General features: G+C 34.6%; 2 protein-coding genes across 8 annotated transcripts in view; one reads left to right on the forward strand and one right to left on the reverse strand.

Moving 5' to 3' along the window:
* The first annotated feature begins 12998 nt into the window (after positions 1–12998).
* Positions 12999–14434, forward strand: LOC105051489 (F-box/LRR-repeat protein 12). Its single transcript, XM_010931968.3, has one exon. It carries the CDS (start codon positions 13133–13135, stop codon positions 14285–14287), a length of 1155 nt encoding a protein of 384 aa, XP_010930270.1. The 5' UTR covers positions 12999–13132; the 3' UTR covers positions 14288–14434.
* A 1891-nt stretch (positions 14435–16325) lies between these two features.
* The window catches only part of LOC105051488 (chromatin assembly factor 1 subunit FSM), a 25990-nt gene continuing 18261 nt past the window's right edge, over positions 16326–24054 (reverse strand). For 4 of the 7 annotated variants that reach the window (XM_019852669.2, XM_073243622.1, XM_019852667.2 and 1 more), the window contains 8 exons: positions 19812–20155; positions 18899–19246; positions 18708–18789; positions 18493–18633; positions 17490–17906; positions 17203–17340; positions 16968–17013; positions 16326–16781 (listed from right to left, as the gene is read on the reverse strand). In XM_019852669.2, the coding sequence (XP_019708228.2) occupies positions 16609–16781; positions 16968–17013; positions 17203–17340; positions 17490–17906; positions 18493–18633; positions 18708–18789; positions 18899–19246; positions 19812–20155 (1689 nt within the window). In that variant the 3' untranslated portion in view covers positions 16326–16608. The remainder of the gene's footprint in view (positions 16782–16967; positions 17014–17202; positions 17341–17489; positions 17907–18492; positions 18634–18707; positions 18790–18898; positions 19247–19811; positions 20156–24054) is intronic. The other 3 variants (XM_019852670.2, XM_073243625.1, XM_073243623.1) reach the window with 3 other exon arrangements.

Here is a 24054-nt window from a genome sequence, read left to right on the forward strand (position 1 = left end):
ATGAAGCAAGCATTTTCGGCTATGAAGTAATTAAGACAAAATTGTGCAATAAAATGGAAGATGATTTTGTTTTAAGTTACTTAGTGATATAAATTGAGAAAGATTTTGCTCGTGATTTTTCTACAGGTAGCATTATTGATGACTTTATTGATCTCATGAAAGAACGCCGAGCACAGTTTAGGATGCCTAGCTTTAAGAAATAGAATGATGGATTAATAAATTTTATTTTGTAAATATTATAAATTTTATGGAGCATTAATGATATATTAGTGATGCATATCATTTTTTGCGACTAGACATATAGATGTTAATGGTATATATTGTTTGTATATTTTTCTAAGATATGTTTTATTTATGCTTCTACATGTTGGATTTTAGGTCAAATTATAGTAGTTATACTGCCAGATTTTCATCAAAAATTAATTATTTTGATTAATAACATATTTTTTGTTGAATTTCTTACATCTAAGTTCACCCCCCTCCTCCCCCCCCCCCCACCACCACCACACACACACACACACACACACACACACACACACACACACACAATCCTGCGTCCACCCCTCTTTGCACTTGTTGGAGACTCAAAGTTAAGAAAAAAATGTAGAAAGGCATGTGGATTGAAGCCGCTGAGGATGGCAATTTTTGGAAGGCACTTTCATGATCTCAATGTCTCTTAGAAAGCACATCTCTCTTATTATTCATGTAATCTATAGATTGATGGTGATTTATTGAATAAGAGCCCATTTAATGTTATACATATTCTTTAGTTGCAAAATACACTAGTGGACCTATTCCATGCTCTTCAATAAATACATAGTTGGTATTGCTTCAATTTTATAAAAAGAGAAGAGAAGTCATAAGCTAGCTATGTTTTCTAGCTTATCCTAAAGTGCATTTTTGCTATTTTCCTCTTGTAGGAGCACTTCTCATATAATATTACTAAACATTTATTTTTAGAGAAATATTATGTTGCTGTAAAAGCGAGAAGATTTTTTTTTTTTTTTTTTTTGAAGCAATACCACTATAGGCTAAATAGTTTTGTCATTTCAAGAAAAATGACTAGCTTGTTCTATTTTTTAATTTATTTCCAAAATTTTAACAATCAAATAGAATCTCTTGCATACAACATAGCTATGCCACCTTGTATAGCTTTTTCTGTTCCCAGTTTTCTTATGCTTCTACAAATTACAGCTAGCCTACAAGCTTACAATAACTCCAGCTAAGCTTAATATATGCACCTAATCCTTCCCATTTTCCTTGCTAACCACTAATTAAAATCCAAAACAATAGGTCGGCAAGCACGCGCTACTTTTATTTTTGGAATAATACAAGGATGGGATTCTAGATATTATTCTACCATCACCTTCTTGGGACTAAAAGAGAAAGTTTTATAGACCTTCCTTACCTTGCGGTACAGCCAGTTACCTTGGTCAAATATTAACACCATTATCCTTTTGAGAAAAGCAAAATTTTAGCAATATAGGTTAAAATTTTTCTTCTTTGGGCATTTCTAATAGTAAATGTCATGTAGAAAATTGATACTTATGCATCATACGAATTTAGTTTCCTAATTCTCAAGGACTCACATATAGACTCCATTTACTATTAATTTTAATTACTCATCATGGATATCATGTGTTTTTAATGCATGCTATTGTGTCATATATAATATGTGATAAATTAAAGTAATGGTATCCAAGTTCTTCTCCTTTCACATGATTATTATGACTATTTCAGATACAAATAGAACATAATGTTGTATTTTGTCACTTTCCTATTGTTTATTAGGTTTTTTTTTTAATTTTTTATTGTATAATATTTATATGTTTGCATTATTGTTTATTAGGCTTCACTTTATTTTTTATTGTATAATATTTATATGTTTGCATAATCATATCTATTTGGAAGTTTGATGCACCCAAAATTCAATGAGATCTTGGAGGAAATTAAATTAAACTTTAGGGTACTAACCGTGGATGCTATCGAATTGAGTCCGTCTAGATTTCAATAAAATGATACTCTCATTGCTAGAACTTTTGAGCAAAGTTTTATTATATACCAATTTCAATGCAACATTTTTTCAAATAATGATCTAGAAAACCAAAGTCTTACGAGACCAATCAAGTCCTTCAATTGGATTCTAGTGTATCAAGACCTATCCCTCATCCAACATTCCATTTAGAAGGGGTCTAAACCAATTTTTTTTGTGATTTATTAGAGACAAAAATACCAACTTTTCCCCCAACTATTTGGGAAAAATTGAGATCTTTCTAAAGATAGAGCATTTTATTACGTGTATTATTTCTACATAAAGATGATATCTTTTATCTTTCTTGACATGCTGATACAAAGAAATGCATTATATTATTTCTTGAAATATTGAATGAAACAACAAAATTTTAGCTAAATATTGAATGAAATATTTTGATCAAATATATCAATTTTATGTGATTCACTAAATATGCCTTATATATTTAATTTTTCCAAATCATGACATAAAAACCCATACTAAAACAACCAGCTATAAGTATACTTCTTATTTGTCCAAAGGAGTTTTGAATAAGATATAATGGGAAAACTTATGATATGTATATGATGATTTCTAAAATAAAATGTTTAAGATTAAAAAGTCAAGGATTAAATTAAACAATATATATATATATATATATATATATATTTTTTTTTTTTTTTTTTTTTTTTTTTTGGGTACAGAGAGCCTAGAGTCAAAGGCGAATGTTAAAAAGTATTACATGCATATGGTGCTGAAGCTCTCTATTCTTTCCAGAGACATCATTATGTAGTGCTGAAGCTAACCAATCAGCTATTATATTATCTTTTTATAGAATATGGATTACTTCAAAGTTGACACTATAAAACATCCTTAAGTAGAGGGTTAATTGGAATATTATGATCGGACCAAAAGGCACCTCATTGAGTCAGCATGGGGCAGGCCGTAGCGCTGGACCCGCATGAGACCCCATAGAGGTATTGTCCCCTTTGGTTATAGAATATGGATTACGCAGGCCGTAGCACTGGACCCGTATAAGATACCATAGAGATATTGTTCTCTTTGGGAGTTCATCGGGACGTACCTCATACAGCATAGGTCCCTCAGAATTTTATCTCTATTAGCTCAGTGGTAGGCCATCATACTAAAGGATGCCTCACAAGAGATGGGAGGGTCTCCTTTCCTTATAAGCAAGGATCTCTGACTCAACTATCCGATATGGGACTAAAGTTCCATCCCCGTCTCAACAGTAGCCCCCCCACTCAAGGAGCTGCAGCCTACTTCGGATGAATTTGCCCTTCAGCTCGGACCTTTACCGAGGAGACACTGTATCTTGGGGGGATCTGCATGGGCCACCGATATTGCGGTCGGTCAAGTCAGGCTCATGAGGTCGGATCCGACTCCTAAGAATGCACCCATAGCCCGAGACGAGCGTAAGACAGCCCCACCTGCATGTGAAGTATTATCCACTTTGAACGTCCCCGTGGGGTCCCCTGATGGCATTATCCCTTGGGGCCGCTTTGTGGGCCAATACTACAAGAAAAAAGTATTTTTGTCATGAAATTATTTGCGACGAAAATATTTTCGTCATCACTAACGGTATTTATGACGATAAAAATATTCATCATAAATAATTTATTATTTACGATGAAAATAATTTATCGTCGCAAATAGTCGCATATCAGCGATGAAAAAATTTTTTCATCGTAAATATTTATTATTTACGATGAATATTTTTATCGTAAATAATATCTTATTTATTTTAATTTTAAATTTTTAAATATTAGTGATGAAATTATTTCATCGTAAATAATTTAAATATTTATGATGAAAATTTTTTTCACCGTCAATAAGTTTATTTCCAACGCAAATATTATCATCATCAATATTTGAAAAAAAATTTAAAAAATTATAGATTATTTGTGATAAAATATTCTATCGTAAATAATTAAATATTTCAGATGAAAAAAATTTCATCATAAATACTTGATTATTTATGATGAAAATATTTTTATTTTCAATAGTTAAAAAAATTAAAAATTTAAAAGAATTAAAAATTACTTATTATTTATGATGAAAATTATGGTGTACTGATAGATATCATAGAACTGAAGTATGCATCTAGTAACTCTATATTCTTGTTTCAATGTGAATGGTAGGATATTAGCAATAAAAAGATCGGTATTCATATGGATCTATACTTTATCAGTGTAAACTTTGTACAAACATAGTACCAGAATGAGCCGTATATATTAGTAACTCAAATGAAATAAGTAATATATTTGAAGGATCTAAAGTATCAAAGTAATTAGCATATCATACAAAGAATAATATCTAGAGATGTATATGACATACCTATCTGACTAGAAATGGATGAAAATTCAGATTTACATAAAGAGGAAGCTTTTCAAGAGAAAGAACAAATATTAGTCGAGTTTCTTGTTGATGAAGAACTTGTAACAGCTCCTTTGAATAGGGCTGATCTACCGTCCAACGAAGTTGAAGCTGATTTTATATTTAATCTTGATGAGTCAGAGGATGATGATCAGTTCATAAATGATGATGAGATAGAAGATGATACATTAGTCGATTATTGTGATTCGGAGGAGGACCTACACATCGAAGAAGATATGAATATTAATGAGTAGATCTATATTCTTTGTTGAATCTTCTCTTGCAATAATGGTATGCGATATAATTCTATTCATTAGAATATAATTTATTTTTGTTATTATTGTTCAATATTATATTCATTTATATGTCAAGAATTGCAGATATGATATCAGAAAACAGACGACGATGTTCGCATTCACAGCCTACCCCTGAGGCTGAGACGCTTTCATCCATTTTCACTACCGCACCAGCAGAGTTGCCAGAGGGTCTTGCACTGGCAGATCCCAGTGAAGCAAGTCCCATTGAGGTGGGTCCGAGTGAGGCAGATTTGAGTGGTATTATTATACTTTTTATATAATAAAATTTAATTTTTTTTATTTAGATAGCTATCATACTAATGATTTATTTATTATTATTTCAGACCAGTCTCTACCGATGGTGAGGTGAGGGCGAGATTCATCGAAGAACCTCGCTCTAGAGTATTGGCATCTCCATATTGAGATACCATCTAGCTACATCAGGCCCATTAGGGGATGGTGCGGTCGTGATAAATCGAGCTGAACATCATATGCCGCAGCTATACTCCCGTGATGTTTTTTGATTGGCGTTACGTTGCACGGGCTCAAAGAGAGGTTTTCTACATCTGGTTATAGGTAAATTAAATTATACTATGAATATTTAATTGGCATGATATTTTTTTAATATTTGTTATTGGCAGGGTGTATTTGATATTATTGATTTTGAGGAGGATTACGTGCTGTGAGTTATGGATGCTTATTTATATTTGCGTTTCAAGAAGTATCACCACCGCATTCATCAACATTGGTACCATGTGATGTAGGACCATGGGGTGGAGGCAGCATGGCAGGGGCCCTATGACAGTATCACTATGGATGATTGGGCTCTCATATACCGGCATTATGAGGATCCGACATATCAGATTACACATCCATTTTTTTTTTTTAAATTTAATGATTGAATCATTTATTCTTAAATTCAATTTGTTACCTACTAATTTAACTGCTAACTGTACAGACGATGTGCTCAGAACACCGCAAATCAGATCAGACAGACTGCATCGCATTGTGGGGGTTCAAGGTCGTTCGCTCGTCATGTGGAGCAGATAGTAAGTAATTTTTAATTAGCATATTTTAATTTTCTAACTATTTAAAAAAATTAATTAATTATTCTCAAATTGTAGAGAGATATAGAGAGTGACGAGCTTTCTGGTAGGATCGATATCTACTAGCGGACCCACCAGCGATATTCAAGAGAGTGGACGATGGGGAGCCAGGAGCTTTTTGTAAGTTTTTTCAATTATTTTTTTCATTCACAGTTTGATTTTCAGTATAAAATTAAAATAGCTATAATTCTAATTTTCAAGATCGTATGATAGGTATCAGATCCTAGCCTATCCCTGAGGTCTTGATCGCACCCACAGATGACGAGATCTGTGATCAGATGCTTGGTACGAGACCCTATTATGTTAGGAGTCTAGGGCATGGGATCAATGCTCCCTCATTCTCACACTCATTCAAGGCTAACATCCATACTATCTGTGATGCTCGACTGATGGAGGTGCAGAAGCAGACTATTGAGGATCGATAGCTGGTTGAGCAGTAAGCTGATGAGTTGGCTACACGCGTCGACGAGTATTAGTTGCTTCAAATCCAGATGATGGAGCGGATAGCGCAGATGAAGCAGATGATGCAGCTGATGAAGCAGCAGCAGGTCGGTTCAAGTTCTTCCAAGTGCTCTCTTTCTCCAGTCTGTTCTTCTTCTGCAGATGTTGATACTTGACGGTCTATTTATGTAGCTTTTTATTTTTATTTCTGATCTCTTATAATTTTAATTTAATATAATAAAATAATAAAATTTATTTATGGATTTATTGTGTGAATTTTTTATTTTAATTTTATAGATTATAAATAAAAAATATTATAAATATAAATTAAAATTATATATTCATAAATTATTTAAAAAATATATGTGTAAATTTTTAGTGATGGAATTATTTTTGATGAAATATTAATCATCAAAAAATATATTAGCGATGAAAAAATTGATCGTAAATAATTTTTTAATAAATTTAAAAATATTAAAATTTTATATTAAATTAATAATGATGAAAATAATTTTATCACAAATAATTGATAATTTAGTAGTAATAAAAATTTACATCAAAAATTATCATATTTATGATGAAACATTTACATCGCTAATATTTTTTTTAAATTTAAATTTTATAAAAAAATTTAATTAAATTAATAGCGATGAAAGTGATTCATCGTAAATAATTTTTTAAATTATTTTTTTATTAGTGATGTAATATTTTATTATAAATTATTTTTTTTATGATTAAAATTTTTCATCTTAAATAGTTTTCGAATAAAAAAATTTTAACGATAAAAATTTTTATCTATAATGTCGATTATTGATGACAAAAATTTTTTTCATCGTAAAAAATTATCAACGACATTATTATTTGTGACTAAATATTAGCGATGATAATTTCATCGCTAATAACTATTACTAATGAAAATCGATTATTAGCAATGAATTTTGTTCATCGCTAATACCCTGTTCTGTTGTAATGCAAAAAATACCTCACTTAGTCAGCATAGGGCAGGTCGTAGCGCTGGACCTGCATAAAATCCCTTAGAGGTATTGTCTCTTTTGGGAGCCCATCGAGATGTATCTTGTGCGGTATGGGTCCCTTAGGATTTTGTCCCTATTAGCTTAGTGGCAGGCCATCATGCTAAAAGGCACCTCACAAGGAGCTGGAGGGTCTCCTGTCCTTATAAGCAGAGTCCCTAACTCAACTGTCCGATGTGGAGCTAAAGTTCCATCCCCTCAACAAGATCTATTAATCTAGACAACAATAGTAGTAGCAGAGTCTCCTTCCAATCATGTTTGAGAAGCCTAAAATCTAAATGCAAAACAAATATTAGATTCCAATCAAATAGTTACAAGACAACATTGGTTGGTAGTGACAATTGGAAATGTTAAATTTTTTGAATAATTAAATAATTAAATGAAAAACAATAGTGGAGTAAGTGCTTTTTTTAGTGCTATAAAGGAATTTGATGTATGACTAAAATTGAATCAGATACTAATATATCTATCCATATATATTTTATTCAATAAATACATGTATAGAAGTGGATGTTAGTTGGATGCAAAAATTTATATCCATATTCATTCTAAAAGGACAGGAATACAAACTAAATACCAAAAAAAAATATATAAATTGGATAATTAAACTTCATAACTACAAAATCAAAGATATTACTAAGTGGATGATAAATCAATATTAATATAGTTATTTATTTATCTTAAAAATTTATGAGTACTATAAAAAATTAATTAAAGTAACAAATAGAATTGAATATTCGGATATATATTGTGTAGTTGTCATCCATGTCCATATTCATTTTTTTTTTTTATGGATATAGCCAATGATACTTAGATGCTTAAATTTCTATCAATATCTAGATTGATTTGAATATGAAAATAGATCCAAATAGATATTATCCAATACACTTTCGTGTCTAATTGGATATGCATTTTTTTAGACATGTTATATGATTATAGTTGTGAACTCACCAAATGTATAACACAGAATGTTTATTACATTAAGAGTACAAAAAAGAATTCAATATGGCAAGTTAATAAAAATTAATTGCCACCTTAATCAATTGGCAAGACTAGTAGTTCTCAGAGTTTAGGTCTTCTTTGCTCTGGAGTTCAAAGTGGGAGGCGAGTTCATCAACCATGGCAATTGTACATGACAACATGTCCATGATCAAGAGTTAGGCCAGAGAAAAAGATGAGAAGAAGAAGAGATGGGGTGAGGATGGAGCTAAGGAGAGAAGGAATATATCTATAGGAGGAGCTTAGATCTCTGTCGTCAATCGAAGGAGTGCACACTAGGATGGGATGCCAAGGTGGGATGCTAGGGATGAAGGAGCTCCAAGGGTTGCGGAGGAGTCGATGGGGCTTCGAGGAGGATGGAGGAGCCAAGGATTTGAGATTATATATATATACTAGTATATTAACCTGTGCGATGTGCAGGCCTCCTCCATCTTCCTCCTTCTCCCCTGCAGTTCGAGGCTTCCTCACCCCACCCACCCCCCACCCCAATCCGACGCCGCAGCTCCTTTACGTGCCCCCGTCCCCCTCCGCGGTTTCACACCTCCCCAACCCCCACCCTTATGACCACGCGGCCCACGGCTTCTCCTCTATGCATCCCCGACCCCACTCAGGAGCTCGCAGCTTCTCCTCTACACACCCCACCACCATCTCCATGGGCACAGCCCGCGGCTTCTCCTCTACAGGATCCCCCTCCCCGCCCTTCTCTCCGACAGCCCGCGGCTTCTCCGTGGCTTTCCCCCATGCCTCCTCCGCCATCGCTGGCCCACGAAGGTGGGCCTCCTCCGTCCTCCTCCATCTCCGTCTCCTTTGGCGGCTGAGCGGGCCTCGAACCAAGTGGCCGAATAGGGAAGCTTAGGCGCTGGACTTCTCCAATGGAAAAAATCCTCTCCTGCTCCTTTGCCATTGGTCCCGCCCTTAGCCCCTCCTCACAACGACTTTCTTCAAGATCGAAACCAAGAGAGCATTCGAGAGATGTTCATAAGAGCGGCCGGAGATTGAAGCTGGGAGAGCATTCGAGAGTTGTTCATAGGAGATCGAATAGGGAAGCTTAGACAACGGTTAGGATCTCGCTCGCTCCCACTGGGGTCACGGCTCACTTTCGCTGGGATCTCTCTCACACACGACGCTGCTTTTTCTTGTCGACGTCTCTCTCTCTCTCTCTAATAAATGACATGTCAAATGGAGGCTTCTTCGTTGAGAGGCCTCTATATATATATATATATATATATATATATATATATATATATATATATATATATATATATATATATATATATATATATATATATATATATATATATATATATATATTAGAGAGATATATATATATATATACACGTATATATATATATACATACAGTTATATATATATATATACATATATATATATATATACATATGTATATATATATATATACATGTGTATATATATATATATACATGTGTATATATATATATATACATGTGTATATATATATATATACATGTATATATATATATATATATATATACAGGCAAGGGCTCGAGAGAATAAGCCTGCAACTCACCTTATGACTAATTTGGTTGCATGTTAAGCTAGAACAAAAGGGCCTTGGCTGCAAGCATGCTGCAACTTGACCTACAGCCTGTCATCTAGCTGCGACTCTCCAAACAAACAATCAGGCTCACTGCTGCATTACATTAAGATATAAAATATGTGTAAGATATTAAAAATATAATTGGCAAAATATTTTTACACTAAAAATGAAAGACTTATCAAACAATCTGCCCTTTTTTTAAAAAAAAAATATATGACATTAATTAGTCATGCACATAGCACTTTCCTTATGTATTCGGGATCCACGTAGCACATTGAAAACTTCTCATGCCAAATTTTTATAAAAAAATTAAAGTAAAAAAATATGTAGGAACTCAACTGAGCACATACAAAGCATCTGCGTACCTAGTTTGAGCCGAAATCTTGACCTAGCTCATCTCACCACATCATCCTTTGTCGGACCTCGATTCTCGAAACACATTTTTACTAGGTTTTGACCTCGATTAGGTATCCCTCATGGAGATACGCTTCACCGTCCAAATCTGACGCTTTTCAAGCAACACTAATGATAGAACGTGGAATCCCATTACAGCCACCATACAACATGAAAGCAAGCTAACGTTTCCAATCATACGATGCCACGTGGCACAGAGAGTTTTGGTACCGTAGTTGGCTACCCTCCGGTAATTGGGCTGGGGCCGGATAGAAACTGTACCCGAGTCATAATACCACAGCGACACCCACCCGGCAAAGCAAAATAAAGTCCACCGCATGACCGCATCCCTTCAATCTCAGTAATTGCTTCCCCAAAATCTTCTTCCCCCCTCTTTTCTATATCCGTCCTCTACCATCCCTCCATATTTCTTTCTCTTTAGGTTGATGGATTTGTAGATCATTCAATGCCAAATCCGATCTTTGATCGTCGAGGATGTCCCAGGCGGACGTCGCTTACAGGTTTTGTCTTCTGTTTGTTTTTTTTTTTTTTTTTTGCCCTTATTTCCCATCTCTAATTGAGGGTTTTACGCTGCCTTTTGTCTTCGATTAGGCTGGGTTTTGCTTGATTTCTTCTATCCACTTCGAATTTGAGATTTTTGTCACCAAAATTCTGATGTAGTTTCTTGATTTCCCTGGCCAATTTTGTTTCCTGAAATTTCTTCCAATTTCCGGTGATATACCGTGATATCTTTATATCTATATATCGATGTCTCGGGAGATTGCATTGAAAATGTTGTATAGTTTTAAATTTTTGTGGTTTGTCTTTGTTCTTTTACCATGCGATGTTATTGTTTAATTTTGTGAATCTAATGGTGGAAATGGAAGGTATTTGTTTTGTTATTATGTAATGTCATGTCATTCAAATCCTGTTTGGTGGGAAAATGACTGTTGGTTGATTAGTTCAGTATCTTATGGGACGAATTCTATTACATTTGGTATGTTTGTGTGTCACGCTCAAGGGGAAATTGCTGGTGTAAAAATTGAAGTGATTTTTGAAGTTATGATAGGGAAAAGGTCTAGTAATGTGGCTGTGAATTTAGATACAGAAAAGTAGAGCTCAAATCTGATTTTCTATGGCACATCAAATTTAATCAAGTTGCAACGATATATATATATATATATATAGAATTGGCAATTGGTGTTGGACTTTCAGGAAATTAGATTCTTAGGTTTGGTTGCTTAATGATTCTGGGCTAAGATAGTAGAAGAATTTCTAGCAATGTATGTTGTTTCATGTCAAGTTTCTAAGTGCGTTGGCAAGCTACTTACAGTGTAACATTTGTTACTTTTGATTCTACTTGTCTAGCCCAGCTTTTAATCATTCTTAACAAAATTCAAGATGGTGTAAATTTTGGTTCATGTCAAATCTAAATGTAGTCACTTACAAGGATATAAAATATTGACAATGGAAAGCCATATGTATATCTAATTTGGGCTAACCAGATAATATTGTTGTGGCTATTGATGCCTTTCAGTTTAATGATCCTACAGTTCATCCTGTTAATAATTTATTAAGTTTAGAAATGTACTCAGGAAATTTATCTTTTTCTGTTCGAGCATTGCCCCAGACCAGTCAGCCTATCAAACAAACTTTGATTTTATTATTTTTTTTGGATTCTTTAGTTCTTTTTCTTTCACTTGTTTGTTTAACCAATGAAGTATTTGGCTGCCAGGTTTGAGCAGCAAAAATTCTCCCCGAAGTACATTTGGTTCTCAATTCTGAGTCAATGTGATTTCACATCACTTAGCATAAAAAGAAATTAAAGTTGAACCATGTAAAGTTTCTTATTGTAGTTTATTTTAATTTTTTATGTATTCTTCTTTTGAACACTAAGAACCAACTTTATGGTTTTTGTACAGTATGGAATTCATATTAACTAATTTTATGGCTTAGCATTTGCTTTTTGCAATTTTTCTTGAGTTTTTTTTTGGTGAATTTCATCTTTATATTCCTACTCCTTAAGAGCAATTGATAAGAAAACATGGAGGTTGAAAACTTGCACCATTGATAGTATTTATTGTAGAGGTTATTCGAGCAGAACTTTTGTTTGATCTGATGCATGGCAGCATGCCATACGTTGGTTCTTAGTACAAATGTAATTAGATGATATTTCATCATTATGAAACTTTAGTTTTAATTCTTTACTGGCAAATAAACACATTTAAGTTTGCAGATGCTTATATTTATATGGTCAACATTATTAAGTCTTCATATGCATCTTGTTACTCGTAATTTGAGCTTAAAGCACATCAAAGCCTGAAAGTTCTTCTTGTTGAATATTATTGTCCTCAAAGTGTTTGCAAAATGTCTTGGATGATTTCAGGGTGATTTTAAAGCACATCAAATTCATTTATTTATCATTATATTTTAACCATTATTTCATGAGGTACATTATATATAATATTATGAATCATTTGGTCATCTAACAACTAAGGCTCGATATCTTTTTTCTATATACAGTTGTGGATCTTGTGGATATCCTTTGAACTTGACATCTTCTAATAGAATCACATCTGGAATAGGCTCCGACTATCAAAAATCCATCAAGAAGGGTGTGATTTCTTTTATTTCTGTTGATCTCAGTCGATTTACTCAAGTTGATGAGATAAATTGTTTTCCCATCAATCTGGGCCGTTATAGACCAAAAACTAAGCTTCTTTGTCGCAAATGTGGAGCCCTCATTGGCTATGGATATGGTGAGTCAGCTGTTCTATGTGGCTTTGACTCTGTTGGTTCATCTTCTTCAAGTTGCCAAAAGTATTCAATAAAGATTCGTGCATTACAGCCTTCAGATTAGAGTTAGCTTTCCTTTGGTTTATTGATGCAAAGAATGGATTATCATTCAAATAATGTCGAGAGCTATCTACCCGATGATTGCTTGCTTATTATTTGTCGGAAGCTTCAAAATATTACAGATCGAAATGCTTTTGGCTTAACTTGCCGTCATTGGCTTCATATTCAAAATTTAGCACGCAGATCGTTAAGCTTTCACTTCTCTTATAATCCAAATATTTACCAAGTGTATATTCGATATATACCAAGACTATTGGTCCGCTTCCCCTATCTCAATTCAATATCTCTAGCTGGTTGCACAGAATTACCTGATTCAGCATTGGTTCGACTAAGAGATTCTGGATCAAGCCTTCAGTCTCTTTCTTTGTATTGTTGTTTTGGCATCACAGATAATGGTCTTACTCAAGTATCTACAGGATGCACTAATTTGGTATCTATTACTCTATATCGTTGTAATATCACAGACGTTGGTTTAGAAAGCCTTGCTGAGTATTGTCGGTCATTGGAGAACATAAATCTCTCCTATTGCATATTGATTTCAGACCGTGGGATTAATGCAATTGCTAGGAGGTGTTTGAAACTTTATGCTTTTATGATTTCATATTGCAAGGGCTTAACAGGTATGGGATTCAAAGGCTGCTCGTCTACTCTAACTTATTTAGAAGCTGACTCATGCATGCTTACTCCAGAAGGATTGTTGGAAGTTGTCAGTGGGGGTGGGCTTGAGTATTTAAATGTGTCCAACTTGAGAAACTGGGTTGGCATGGATGGCTTGGGTGGGATTGGTGCCGGATCTGCTCCAAGACTTCGATTTCTGAACTTGAGAATGTGTCGTTTTGTTGGTGATGAATCAGTGGCAGCCATAGCCAAGGGCTGTCCATTGCTTGAGGAATGGAGTGTTGCTGTCTGTCATGAGATCCATATTTCTGGATGGTCAGCTATTGGATCAAATTGTCGAAATTTGAAGATTTTACATGTGAATCGGTGCCGAAAGCTATGTGACCAAGGATTGCAAGCTCTACGAGATGGTTGTGGCCAACTTGAAGTGTTGTATATGCATGGTTGTCGTAAAGTCACTCATGTGGGATTAGAGACCTTCAAAATTCAAAGACAGGATGTGGAAATCAGAAGGGAGGAATGTGTGTCCATTGGGCCTTGTATGGATGATTTATTTGCACAGTGATAATTTTCAGAACATAGAGAACTTAAACAGCAACAACAACTACATTTCAAAATCTGCTCTTCTCTCTTTGTAACTTGATCTAAAGCTATATCCTTAAAACAATTCAATGACAATTTAGCTTCAAACATGCTCAGTTTTTCAGCTTAATTTGATTAATGTTTGATATATCTGTTCCTTTCTAAATATCATGGCATGTGACCTCTAACTCAGTGCAATTACTGTTTGGATATCATGATAAAGTCAATATTTATTTTGCATGCTTGGTCATATAAATGTCATTTTTATTGCCTGTGCCATAAAGATGTTAGTTCCAGATTCTTATTCAGGATCCGCCGGTCAAATTGAATAGTTGTTCAAGCTAAACAACTTTACCAACTATCATATAAATCTATTTTAATGGCCCAGCATTAATTGCCAGACAACCTGATTACAGAGTGGTCTCATAGTTATGTTACCATTTCTTTGTTTGGTGTTGGTTCAAAGAACTGTATGTGCCACAACCAAGGCAGGCAGATAAAATCTGAAATATGCAGTTGATCGGCTTCCGCTGGATCTCATTGTTCGAGCACCAGAGAGACACAGATGAATGCATTCAGAATATTTAAGCTACAAATATGTCCTTTTTGTATTTGGAGAAGGGGTTGTATCTTAATGCTGACTGCAATCATATATTCATTACTCAAATTGGGCTTTTCAGATTAGTGTAGATTTAGTTCATGCAGTAGGGTGAAAAAGAATTTCATCAGGCATGGTGGACACGTAACAACTTGGGATATCATGTCAATAGTCCTTTTATTAATGGGTGTATTGGAATTTAAATCATGATCTTTATGAATAACAGAGCTTAAGCTGTATCACTTAGCTTTCCAAGTTCTTTTGCAAACTAGCTGTGACAAACCAAAAGGAGTGGATTGTTTCATAGTCTGATGTGACAAATTTCTTCTTTCCAATTTCATATTGGAGGAAACTTGGAAACCCTCACACGCATCCCATTCCTCATTTTGTATAGATTGTGAGTCAAGTAATAGAAAGTTCTTTTATCAACCACCTAAACTTGTGCATCTTATAATTACTATTATCTTCCATCGTCTAGTCATATCTGACAAGCCCTATCAAATCCCTGCGCTAGCATTTACATCCTGCAGCTGCCGTTCACCTCAAAAGAGTCCTACAAGACACCCCACTTGCTGAAAATATTGGGCCAGTGAAATCCAGCACTGCATTCACTCTGATTGGGGGGGTGGGTGGGTGGGACTCAGTCCTAAAGCACTATGATGATTCATAGTATAAAGCAGCATGTTCTTGTAGTACTTGAATGTTCAAGGTAGGGGCAAACAAGTACTAGGAAAAGGGATTTATTTCTCCCCAATAAATAGCCATAAGTTCTTGTACATGTCCGCTCCCCCACCCCAACCAAAACGACAAAAAAAAAGGCTTATCATCTGTTCAGAACCAATTCTTGCTCTTCCCGGGACGAATTTATCCCGTTTTCATAAAAAACCGATCAATCCTGAAATAGTAATGAGCTGGGAAATGATATCTGACCAGGATACAGGCTATCTATATTGGTGCAAGCAAAAACCTGAAGATGGGGAGAGGTGACAACAAACATCAAGATGACCTCCAATTATCAAAAGACATTGTCGAATTACATAAAGTTAGAAAAAAGTTATGTATAATGAGCAAATGAAACAATTAACAAGCTACTGAATTACTTTTGAAAAGCTCAACCGTTAGAAGTAGTCCAGATAATTATCTGGCCAATGGAAAATTTAAGTACAGAGGATCTTCTTAAATATACATGGCACATCCTCCTTGGTTCCACTGTTTTCAACTTAGAGGAATATCAGTGTGTTTTGCAATGGATGCCATTGTTTGGTCCGTCTTGTTTGCATTAGAATAGAAGGAATCAAAAACAAAATGTTCATATGCTGCAAAACTAGAAGATAGGAGGTTTTAAATCGCTGAGGTTCCCAGTTTATGACATGAAAAAAAAAAAAAAAGCAAAGCAAAACCCTGATCTCAAAATCCTGATATGTGTTGCCAATCGACAGATTAAGACAGTTCATATAGTTCCCTTTGGAAACTTATTTGCAAAATTTATAACCTCCCCTCATAAACATGAACCAAGACTTGGAGAAGCCCCTGAAGAAAGAGAAAGAGAAAAAGAAAACTTCTTTTATTGTATATACACAAACATCACCCACTGTACCAGCGCTATCAATGCTCTGAATAACCAGTCCAAGACAACAAAACAGCCACAATACGAGATTGCAGGCACCAGCATTACAAAACCCCTTTAATACTGCAACCTCCAAGACTCAAATTGAAGAGTTGTCCATGCCAGGGTTGATGCGGTGTTGATCTTCAACAAGATGAGCCTCTGTCTTGAAGCATGGCTGAGAAGATTTAGGAACATCCATGGAATATTCTGACGGAGGCAAACACCACTTTGAGGATAAAGTTGCTGTACCTTTTGGCCTGCAGCTCTTGTCTGTCAAAAATGATGAATTTGATCAGCATTTGTTAAGTACAACAAATTTGCCAGCCACTGCAGAATGAGTACCAGTTACTAGGTCCTGTATATTGTAATTGTATGAGATCTGGAATTAACACAGTAACTAACATCAAATTATATGTTAACAACCATTCAGTGTGCGGTACAAAGAACTCCTCATACCTGGAGAATTTGACAAGTCAAGCTTATCCAAAACCTCTTTCTTAACCTGTGAAGAATTAAAAATTACTTTATTCTTGTATCATTAAATCTAGTTCAGAGTATTGGAGCAGGATCTAGCTCAAAACTCAGCCTTTTTATATGGTATAGGGTTTTCCTACTTAAAAAACATCATTGCAGACCAATTTCAAGTTCCGTATTTCTATAAAACAAATAGTTTACAGATAATACAACTTACCTGCCAATGATTATTCACAAAATCTGATATCTCACGCACTTTATTTCTCAAAAAAGACTTGGTGCTGGATGGGAATTTGCAGTGCAATAAATCTACTAACTTGCTCATCCCATGAGGGCATGACTGGATGCACTCAACCTGCATGGTAAAATTTAATAGATGATCTGTCATGCCAAAGGAGAACATTAAAAAAGAAACAACCACAAGCCCAATCACCATTCAGTTGGCAAGGAAGCAAGTTTAATGAGAAACAACAAACATTGTACATTTATTTGTAGTGCACTTACAAATTCTGAGAGGTCTGAGTCTGGAATAACTGCTGCACAAACTACAGGTGTTGAGCTGTTCTTACTTTGGGGTCGACAAATCTCTGGGTCCTTATTTGATGAATTGTAATTCATTGATTGATCTATGTTAGAACCTCCAGGGCAGGGTTGCATGCATAGTGCTTGCAAACATATCTGCTCAAACTTTGGTGTCCCAACCAGACCTACTGCTGAAATTAGTTCAGCTTTTTCATGAATGAGATTTGATATGACGAATGGTTGATTCTTCTGGAGAGCCTGCTCAGTCACAGTACAAAGATACTTCTGATGCCGGAGCAATGCTCTGAATTCCTCACTTTCAATCTGAAGCTTAAAACAACATGAGCTTTTGGCCTCATTCTCCATGACATATGATGGGCCGTCAACTCGAACACCCTGCTCAGTCAAAATCAGATTTAATTTTTAAACCAGCACTGAGTGTGATGCACGAGTACTTGCAATATCAAGATCAAGATATTTGAAATTTATGTCAGATGGTAGACAAACACACTCCTAATCAATAGTTATCAAATGGAATTTACCCAATAGCAGACATAAACAGGATGCCTTATGTAATTTATCTGAGATCAAACGCTCAGAATCAAACTTACAGCAATTCATTTCATCTCTACATCCTTCAACTTTTTCCAAAGGGAAAAAAATCATGATCCTTGCTGCCTAATTAGAAGTTTCTTTATTGATACTGGAAGAACAAGAATAAAACAATGGAAACAGAACCTTTTAAGCGGGCTTGTCGTAACTCTTCTGTATTTTTTTTTTTTTTGACCAAGACAAAATATATGCAGAAAAATGAAATAAAAAAGTATTTACAGAATGGATTATAATTTTATCAAACAAATCAAACCCACTCAAAAGATAAAATATTCACTTCTGCATGATATTATAGCATTTCCAATAGTATGAAATTCCCTGAACAATGCAAAATTTCACATTGATGGATAGCAGTTAGATCTAATGAAGATACCTCATCTTCTGAGAGATAACCATCAGGCACAAAGAAGCTGTCTTCGTTTTCATCTTCATCCTCCCTATTTAAGCTTCCTTCCTCTAACAGTTCCTCCTCATTGTCCCCGTCGCAATCTGACAAGCTTTCACCCGGATCTTCCTACAAAAGGAAAACAAATCCTGAAACCAACTACTGGAAATGATCTAGTTTCATCAGAAGAACAAGATAAATACCTCTTCCCATTCCTCATCACTGTTGATGTCATATTCCAAATCCGGGTCCTTCTTAAAGGGTTGTCGTGGCCCAACAACACTACTAAAATTTGCAGAAAAGAAAATATAAAAAACTAGCACAATCATCAAGGTTTTGATGATAAAAAAAAAATCAGATAATACGAGAGAAAAATCAACGACATTGATCTTGCCTTTTCCTGTGACATGTCCCATAATATGCTGGCCTGGGACTCTTGTCAAACTGCAATAGCTTTTTGATCACTAACCGGATACAAGTTGGAGCCACATAGGCATCTTCCTGACACGAGATTTCATTTGGGATGGTTTCTTCCCATTTATCAACCAGCATATCCATGTCTGGTTCACCATTACCATTCACTTTATCACAAGCACAACCCATATTTGGAGTTGCAACTTTTCCAAAGGATGATCCTCGCAGCTTAAGTTCTTTAATCAATTCAACCTTTGGATTTCGCCTTACTCCCCACCGGTTGGATCTATTGGAATAACGTGCTTTGTGCCAGCTAGCAACATGCAACCTGAAATGCATGACCAAAAAGTCAAATTTTACTGGATCTCTCAAGTCCAAAATTATTCAGAATATCTTTCTTTTTTTATCTATTTTCCTAAAAATCGTTGACATGAAACTGCTCTTATTTTGTCACACTACTTGGAATGCTTGTCTAGCCCATGCTGCCCAAGCCCTCAAGTTGTTTATTCTAATTATGCAATTGCAGCATGGAAGGTTCCTAGGAAACAGTCCTTCAAAATGTCAACTGACATAGGCAGATGAGAATAAGGATAGGAAGAGTGACCAGCAAGGTGTGCAGCTTTAGCATTCCGAATTTAGAAAGATACAATCCATACTCTGACAAACATTAACTTTCTACTGAAATGGCACATGATATTCATATTTCCCCTAATATATATTTTATTGTCTCCGGCATAAACAAATTCTTGCCTGGACTTACCAAACCTGGACCAAGTTACCAATTCTTACTGAAATCAGTTCTTTCAAACTTCACGACCACAGATATCAGGAGGAAAAAAAATCAAGAAAAAAATAGTTGAGAATAAAAGGAAGAAAGGAAAGCTGCAACTAACTTGCGAAGGTCCTCCACAGTATGCAGGCTCTCTTGCTCAGAAATGACACGGTCCATTGGTTCAACAAGATCTTCAGTTTTACAAGGTGATGCTGGAGACACATTCTCTGAGTTGTCTGAACAATCATTGCTCTTCTTGCTTTTAAGAAAGCGTTCCATAATTGTAGCTTGCTTTTGTAGGGCAAGTTGCTTTTTCAATTCAGCTTCTTCTCTTTCCCGGCGCCGTTGATCCCTCTGAGCTTCTTCTTTCTGCCTTTTATGTTGTTTTCTCAGTTCAGCTTGTTCTTTTTCATGACGTTTTTGCTCTTTTTCAGCTTCTTTTTGTAGCCGCTTAAGTTCCTTTTCCTGCAAGGTAACAAGATACATTTAAGGTTGGTGGGATTTGCAAGCAAGATAATTCAGTATAAGGCCACATATGAACCAAGCTGTTCTTGAACAGTTCAAGCACGGCTCTTGGCTTTGCTAAGAACTTATTTGGGCTCATTCAACAATTACAAGGATGAAGTTCAACCTCGCTAGACTGATTATTTATAAGCCAAACTTAAAGAAAACCTAGTTTGGATCAATTAGGTTTGTAGGCTAAACTTGAATTGTAGTAACATATTTCCTTAAGAGAATTACAGAAATAAAACCTTTTAAAAGACAACATAAATGAAAAATAGAAAATGTTTGAATGTTGATAAAAACCAAGCAAGTTTTAAGAGCTCACTATAAGCTTTTAATCACTAAACTTGACACTAGAATTCGGAGACCTAGAATCTAATATAGAAATGGATGCTGGATTGCACTAAAAAAAAGGAAGAAGAAGAAACTAGGTTACGAATGTGAACAAGTTTGGACTGGACTAAACATATACAAAACCAAGCTTCTCTCTATGCAAACTGAATAAACCATCCATGGATTAACTACTTGAGTTTGGTTTGGGTTGCAGCTGCAACTTTCAGTTTCAATAGTTTCAAATCTAAATTTTAGAGTTTCGGCCAAAATAATTAAAAAACAAAAAAAGAAAGTTGTTAGATAACATTTTTGAGAATTTTCAATCATATATGTTCTTTATGAGAAGTTTTGGTAGTTTTAGGACAAATTTAATATTATATGCACGTAAAATTCATAAAGTATACTAACAATGTCATGCTGTAATCATACATATTATTTACCTGTTGCACTTCAATTGTTCAAAACTAATTACAATTGCAATTGTGAGATTTAAGAGCCTGGTGTATTTTCTTCATCATTATATAGCAGACCTTGCAAAAGTCTTGAATTTAGCATTTCTTTTTTATATTTTGAGGCTAAGAGGCCACTTAAATAAATTCATGTAATTGCAAAAGATGATTATTCATTTACGTAAAAAATATATGTTAATTATGGTGAATAATGGCTTCCCGAATTTAGTTGTTCATATTAGTATCTATAAAATACTATAATGGGGCCTCACTAGTATTTATTAAAAATAAATAGTTATTAGAAAATAAGATAATATTTATTAAAGAAGGGATTGTGGTCAATTTAAACCAAAACCACCCATGCACTTTTTTTCTGATGGGGTTTGACTTTAGATTACCTCTACAGAAACTAATAAATTTTGATCGAAATTTCAAACCTTGAATTTATGATAAAACCTCGAACAAGCTTCCTAAAACTAATTTGACCAATCCTCAGATGACTTCGTAGTTGTTTTATTTGTGTATTCTAAACTCATACTACTTTTTATCAAGGTTTTTGACTCTACAGGTTGGCCAAGATTCAGTTGACTTCTACAATTGCAGCAAGTTTTGGAAGTTCCAGCCTAAATTGACCCAATCTATTTTTTTTTTTTTAAGTGCTTAATGTTTTCTTCTGCCCTCTTTTTCTTTGAATTTCATTACTAATTAGATTGTATTACATGTTGCTATATTTCTTTTTTTCCCCTTACATGCTTCCAAAAATAAATTGTAATAATGAAATAAAATGGGGTTTTCATTTAGACAGGCTTCTCATGCTTAGTCAGATCATTAAAATAAAATAGAATAAAATATAATCAAACTGAATTTTTTTTGCTTAGATAAGTTATTAAAATGAAATAAATTGTAATATGCATAGATGGGTTATTAAAATGAAATGTGCTTACACATTTTTTTCCTTGCTTAGATTGATTGCTATTTTTATACTCTTGTGGCCCTGAATATGTATATACAAATGATCGTATATTCTTTATTATCAATTGAATGATATTTGGTATTTGAACTTAACAAATAGTTATATCCATGCGATATATTTAATGCATTAAACCTCAACAGTCAATATAGTTCAATTTAGGACTAAAACTACCTAAACTACAACAAATAATTCCAAATATGATAAAAACTATGTCATATAACTTGCCTTAATATATTTTACCTTTCTCTTAGTTTTTCTATTTTTCTTGACTTTCTTAATTAAAACTCCAAAAGTCGGAGTAAAATTACAATAACCAAAACTCTCCGCAGGGACCAAAACCGAAACTAAGTTTTAAAAACTTGCTTATATTCACCCAACCCAGTGAATCCTTGATTTTTAGCTTCATCTATGTGGAAAAAATTATCGTCACTGGAATGATTCCTTATAAAAACTTTCATGGCACTGAAGCAGCAAGATCTCAACATGATATTTGTTTTTACACAAACACAAAAGCAAGATCTCATCACGTGCTTTCCTTCATCATGGCCTTCTTGCAGGGGTATGACATCACCTAGGCAGTCATAGGAATTAACATCATTTAAGGCCTAAGTGAAATGCCTAATGGCTATGTGGATTTTTGGAGAAAAGGTCATTAAAAATAACAAAATCAGTTCACTTCATAAATAGAATCATATGCAGCCTTGCATTATCTAATAATATACATATTGTTCATAAACATTGATTAAAGAGCATCATATTGATAAATGGTCAGGTCATAAATCACTTAAACTAAACAACAATGACATATTTCATGGGTTTTATTTACATTAATTTTTTATAAGTGATTCAAATATCTAAAGCTTCCTAGCAACATAACATTGTCAAGCATCAATTATTGTTTATGGGTACACATTGTAATGCATTTGCTTCTCTCTGTTAAAGTAGAAATGTATTTAGTTAGAAAGAGAATGAATCAAAAAGGTAATGTTAGGTTTGTCGTACCGGTCAGTACCAAAGTGTACCAACCATATTGTACCATATCAGTATCAAACCATATACGATACGGAGGCCATACTAATACTCAGAATGCCGAACTGGGTACCACACTGGGCATATCAACACTGTAATAGAATGTTGCTAATATAGGATCTGGTACCAATATGGCAAACATTGGGTAATGAATCTAATAAACTAAGGAACAAGGTGGTCGCTTAAGACAAGACAGACCTTAAGCAGTCAAGTGCTCCCAAAGGTGCCAAAATATGTGCTCATTTGGCAATCTCACTTGAAGATGTAGAAAGTGATAGTGCCTAAGCAATTGGGTTGCCTAGGCACCGAAGCAACCACCTTTGACAACCTTGCCTTCATGGAGCACAAATAGTAGCTTTTCCTAAAGAATTTCTTTAAATATTAACTATGATTTTTCAGACCAAAAAAATAGTAATCTTTTAGATGATGCCTATTTGTATCCATAACACCTCGCTAAAATCAAGACATGGCATTATCCACTCAGCACATTTTAAGTCTTCTATTGAGCAAACTGCATTTGGACATGGACATGGAACTGCTATGATAGAAAGAGATTCCAAGAGAAGTGAATCCAGTTTCCTCTAGTAAACTTGATGGTCTACCACAATCCTTGCAACTTGAACAATGATTACGTGTTGAACTTCTGACTGTTACACAAACTGTAGACTCACCAAATCTTAGAAAATGAAGAAATATAATGTTTTGTTCAGATATGAAGCAAAAGTTGAGTATCATGACTTGACCATGTCCTCATACAAGCTTCAATGGTTAAACTACCCCTTTAATGAGCTGGGAGCACATCTTCATAGCCCCATGGCATCATATTGCGCTAGTCATGCTACTTTAGACATTATTGCAAACAAGTACATAAATCCCAGTCCCAATGCCTGTAGATTGGGCACCTGCTTGGTATCATACTAGAATGCCCGCACGTTACATCGTACACTAGCATCCCTACCAGGACGTCTTTTTTAATTCCTTTTCCCTTTTTCCACTTATTTGATGTTTGTTAATGTTATTTGGGGTTCTTATTTGTTTGTTTAGGGTATGTGCGGTTTTTGAGACTAGAATGGGTT

Source organism: Elaeis guineensis, chromosome 9, assembly GCF_000442705.2.
Source record: "Elaeis guineensis isolate ETL-2024a chromosome 9, EG11, whole genome shotgun sequence".
In the NCBI taxonomy this organism is placed as follows: domain Eukaryota; kingdom Viridiplantae; phylum Streptophyta; class Magnoliopsida; order Arecales; family Arecaceae; genus Elaeis; species Elaeis guineensis.

What these genes read in the sequence shown, in the direction of transcription:
- LOC105051489 (XM_010931968.3), top strand. Translation starts at nt 13,133, where the DNA reads ATGCAAAGAATGGATTATCATTCAAATAATGTCGAGAGCTATCTACCC.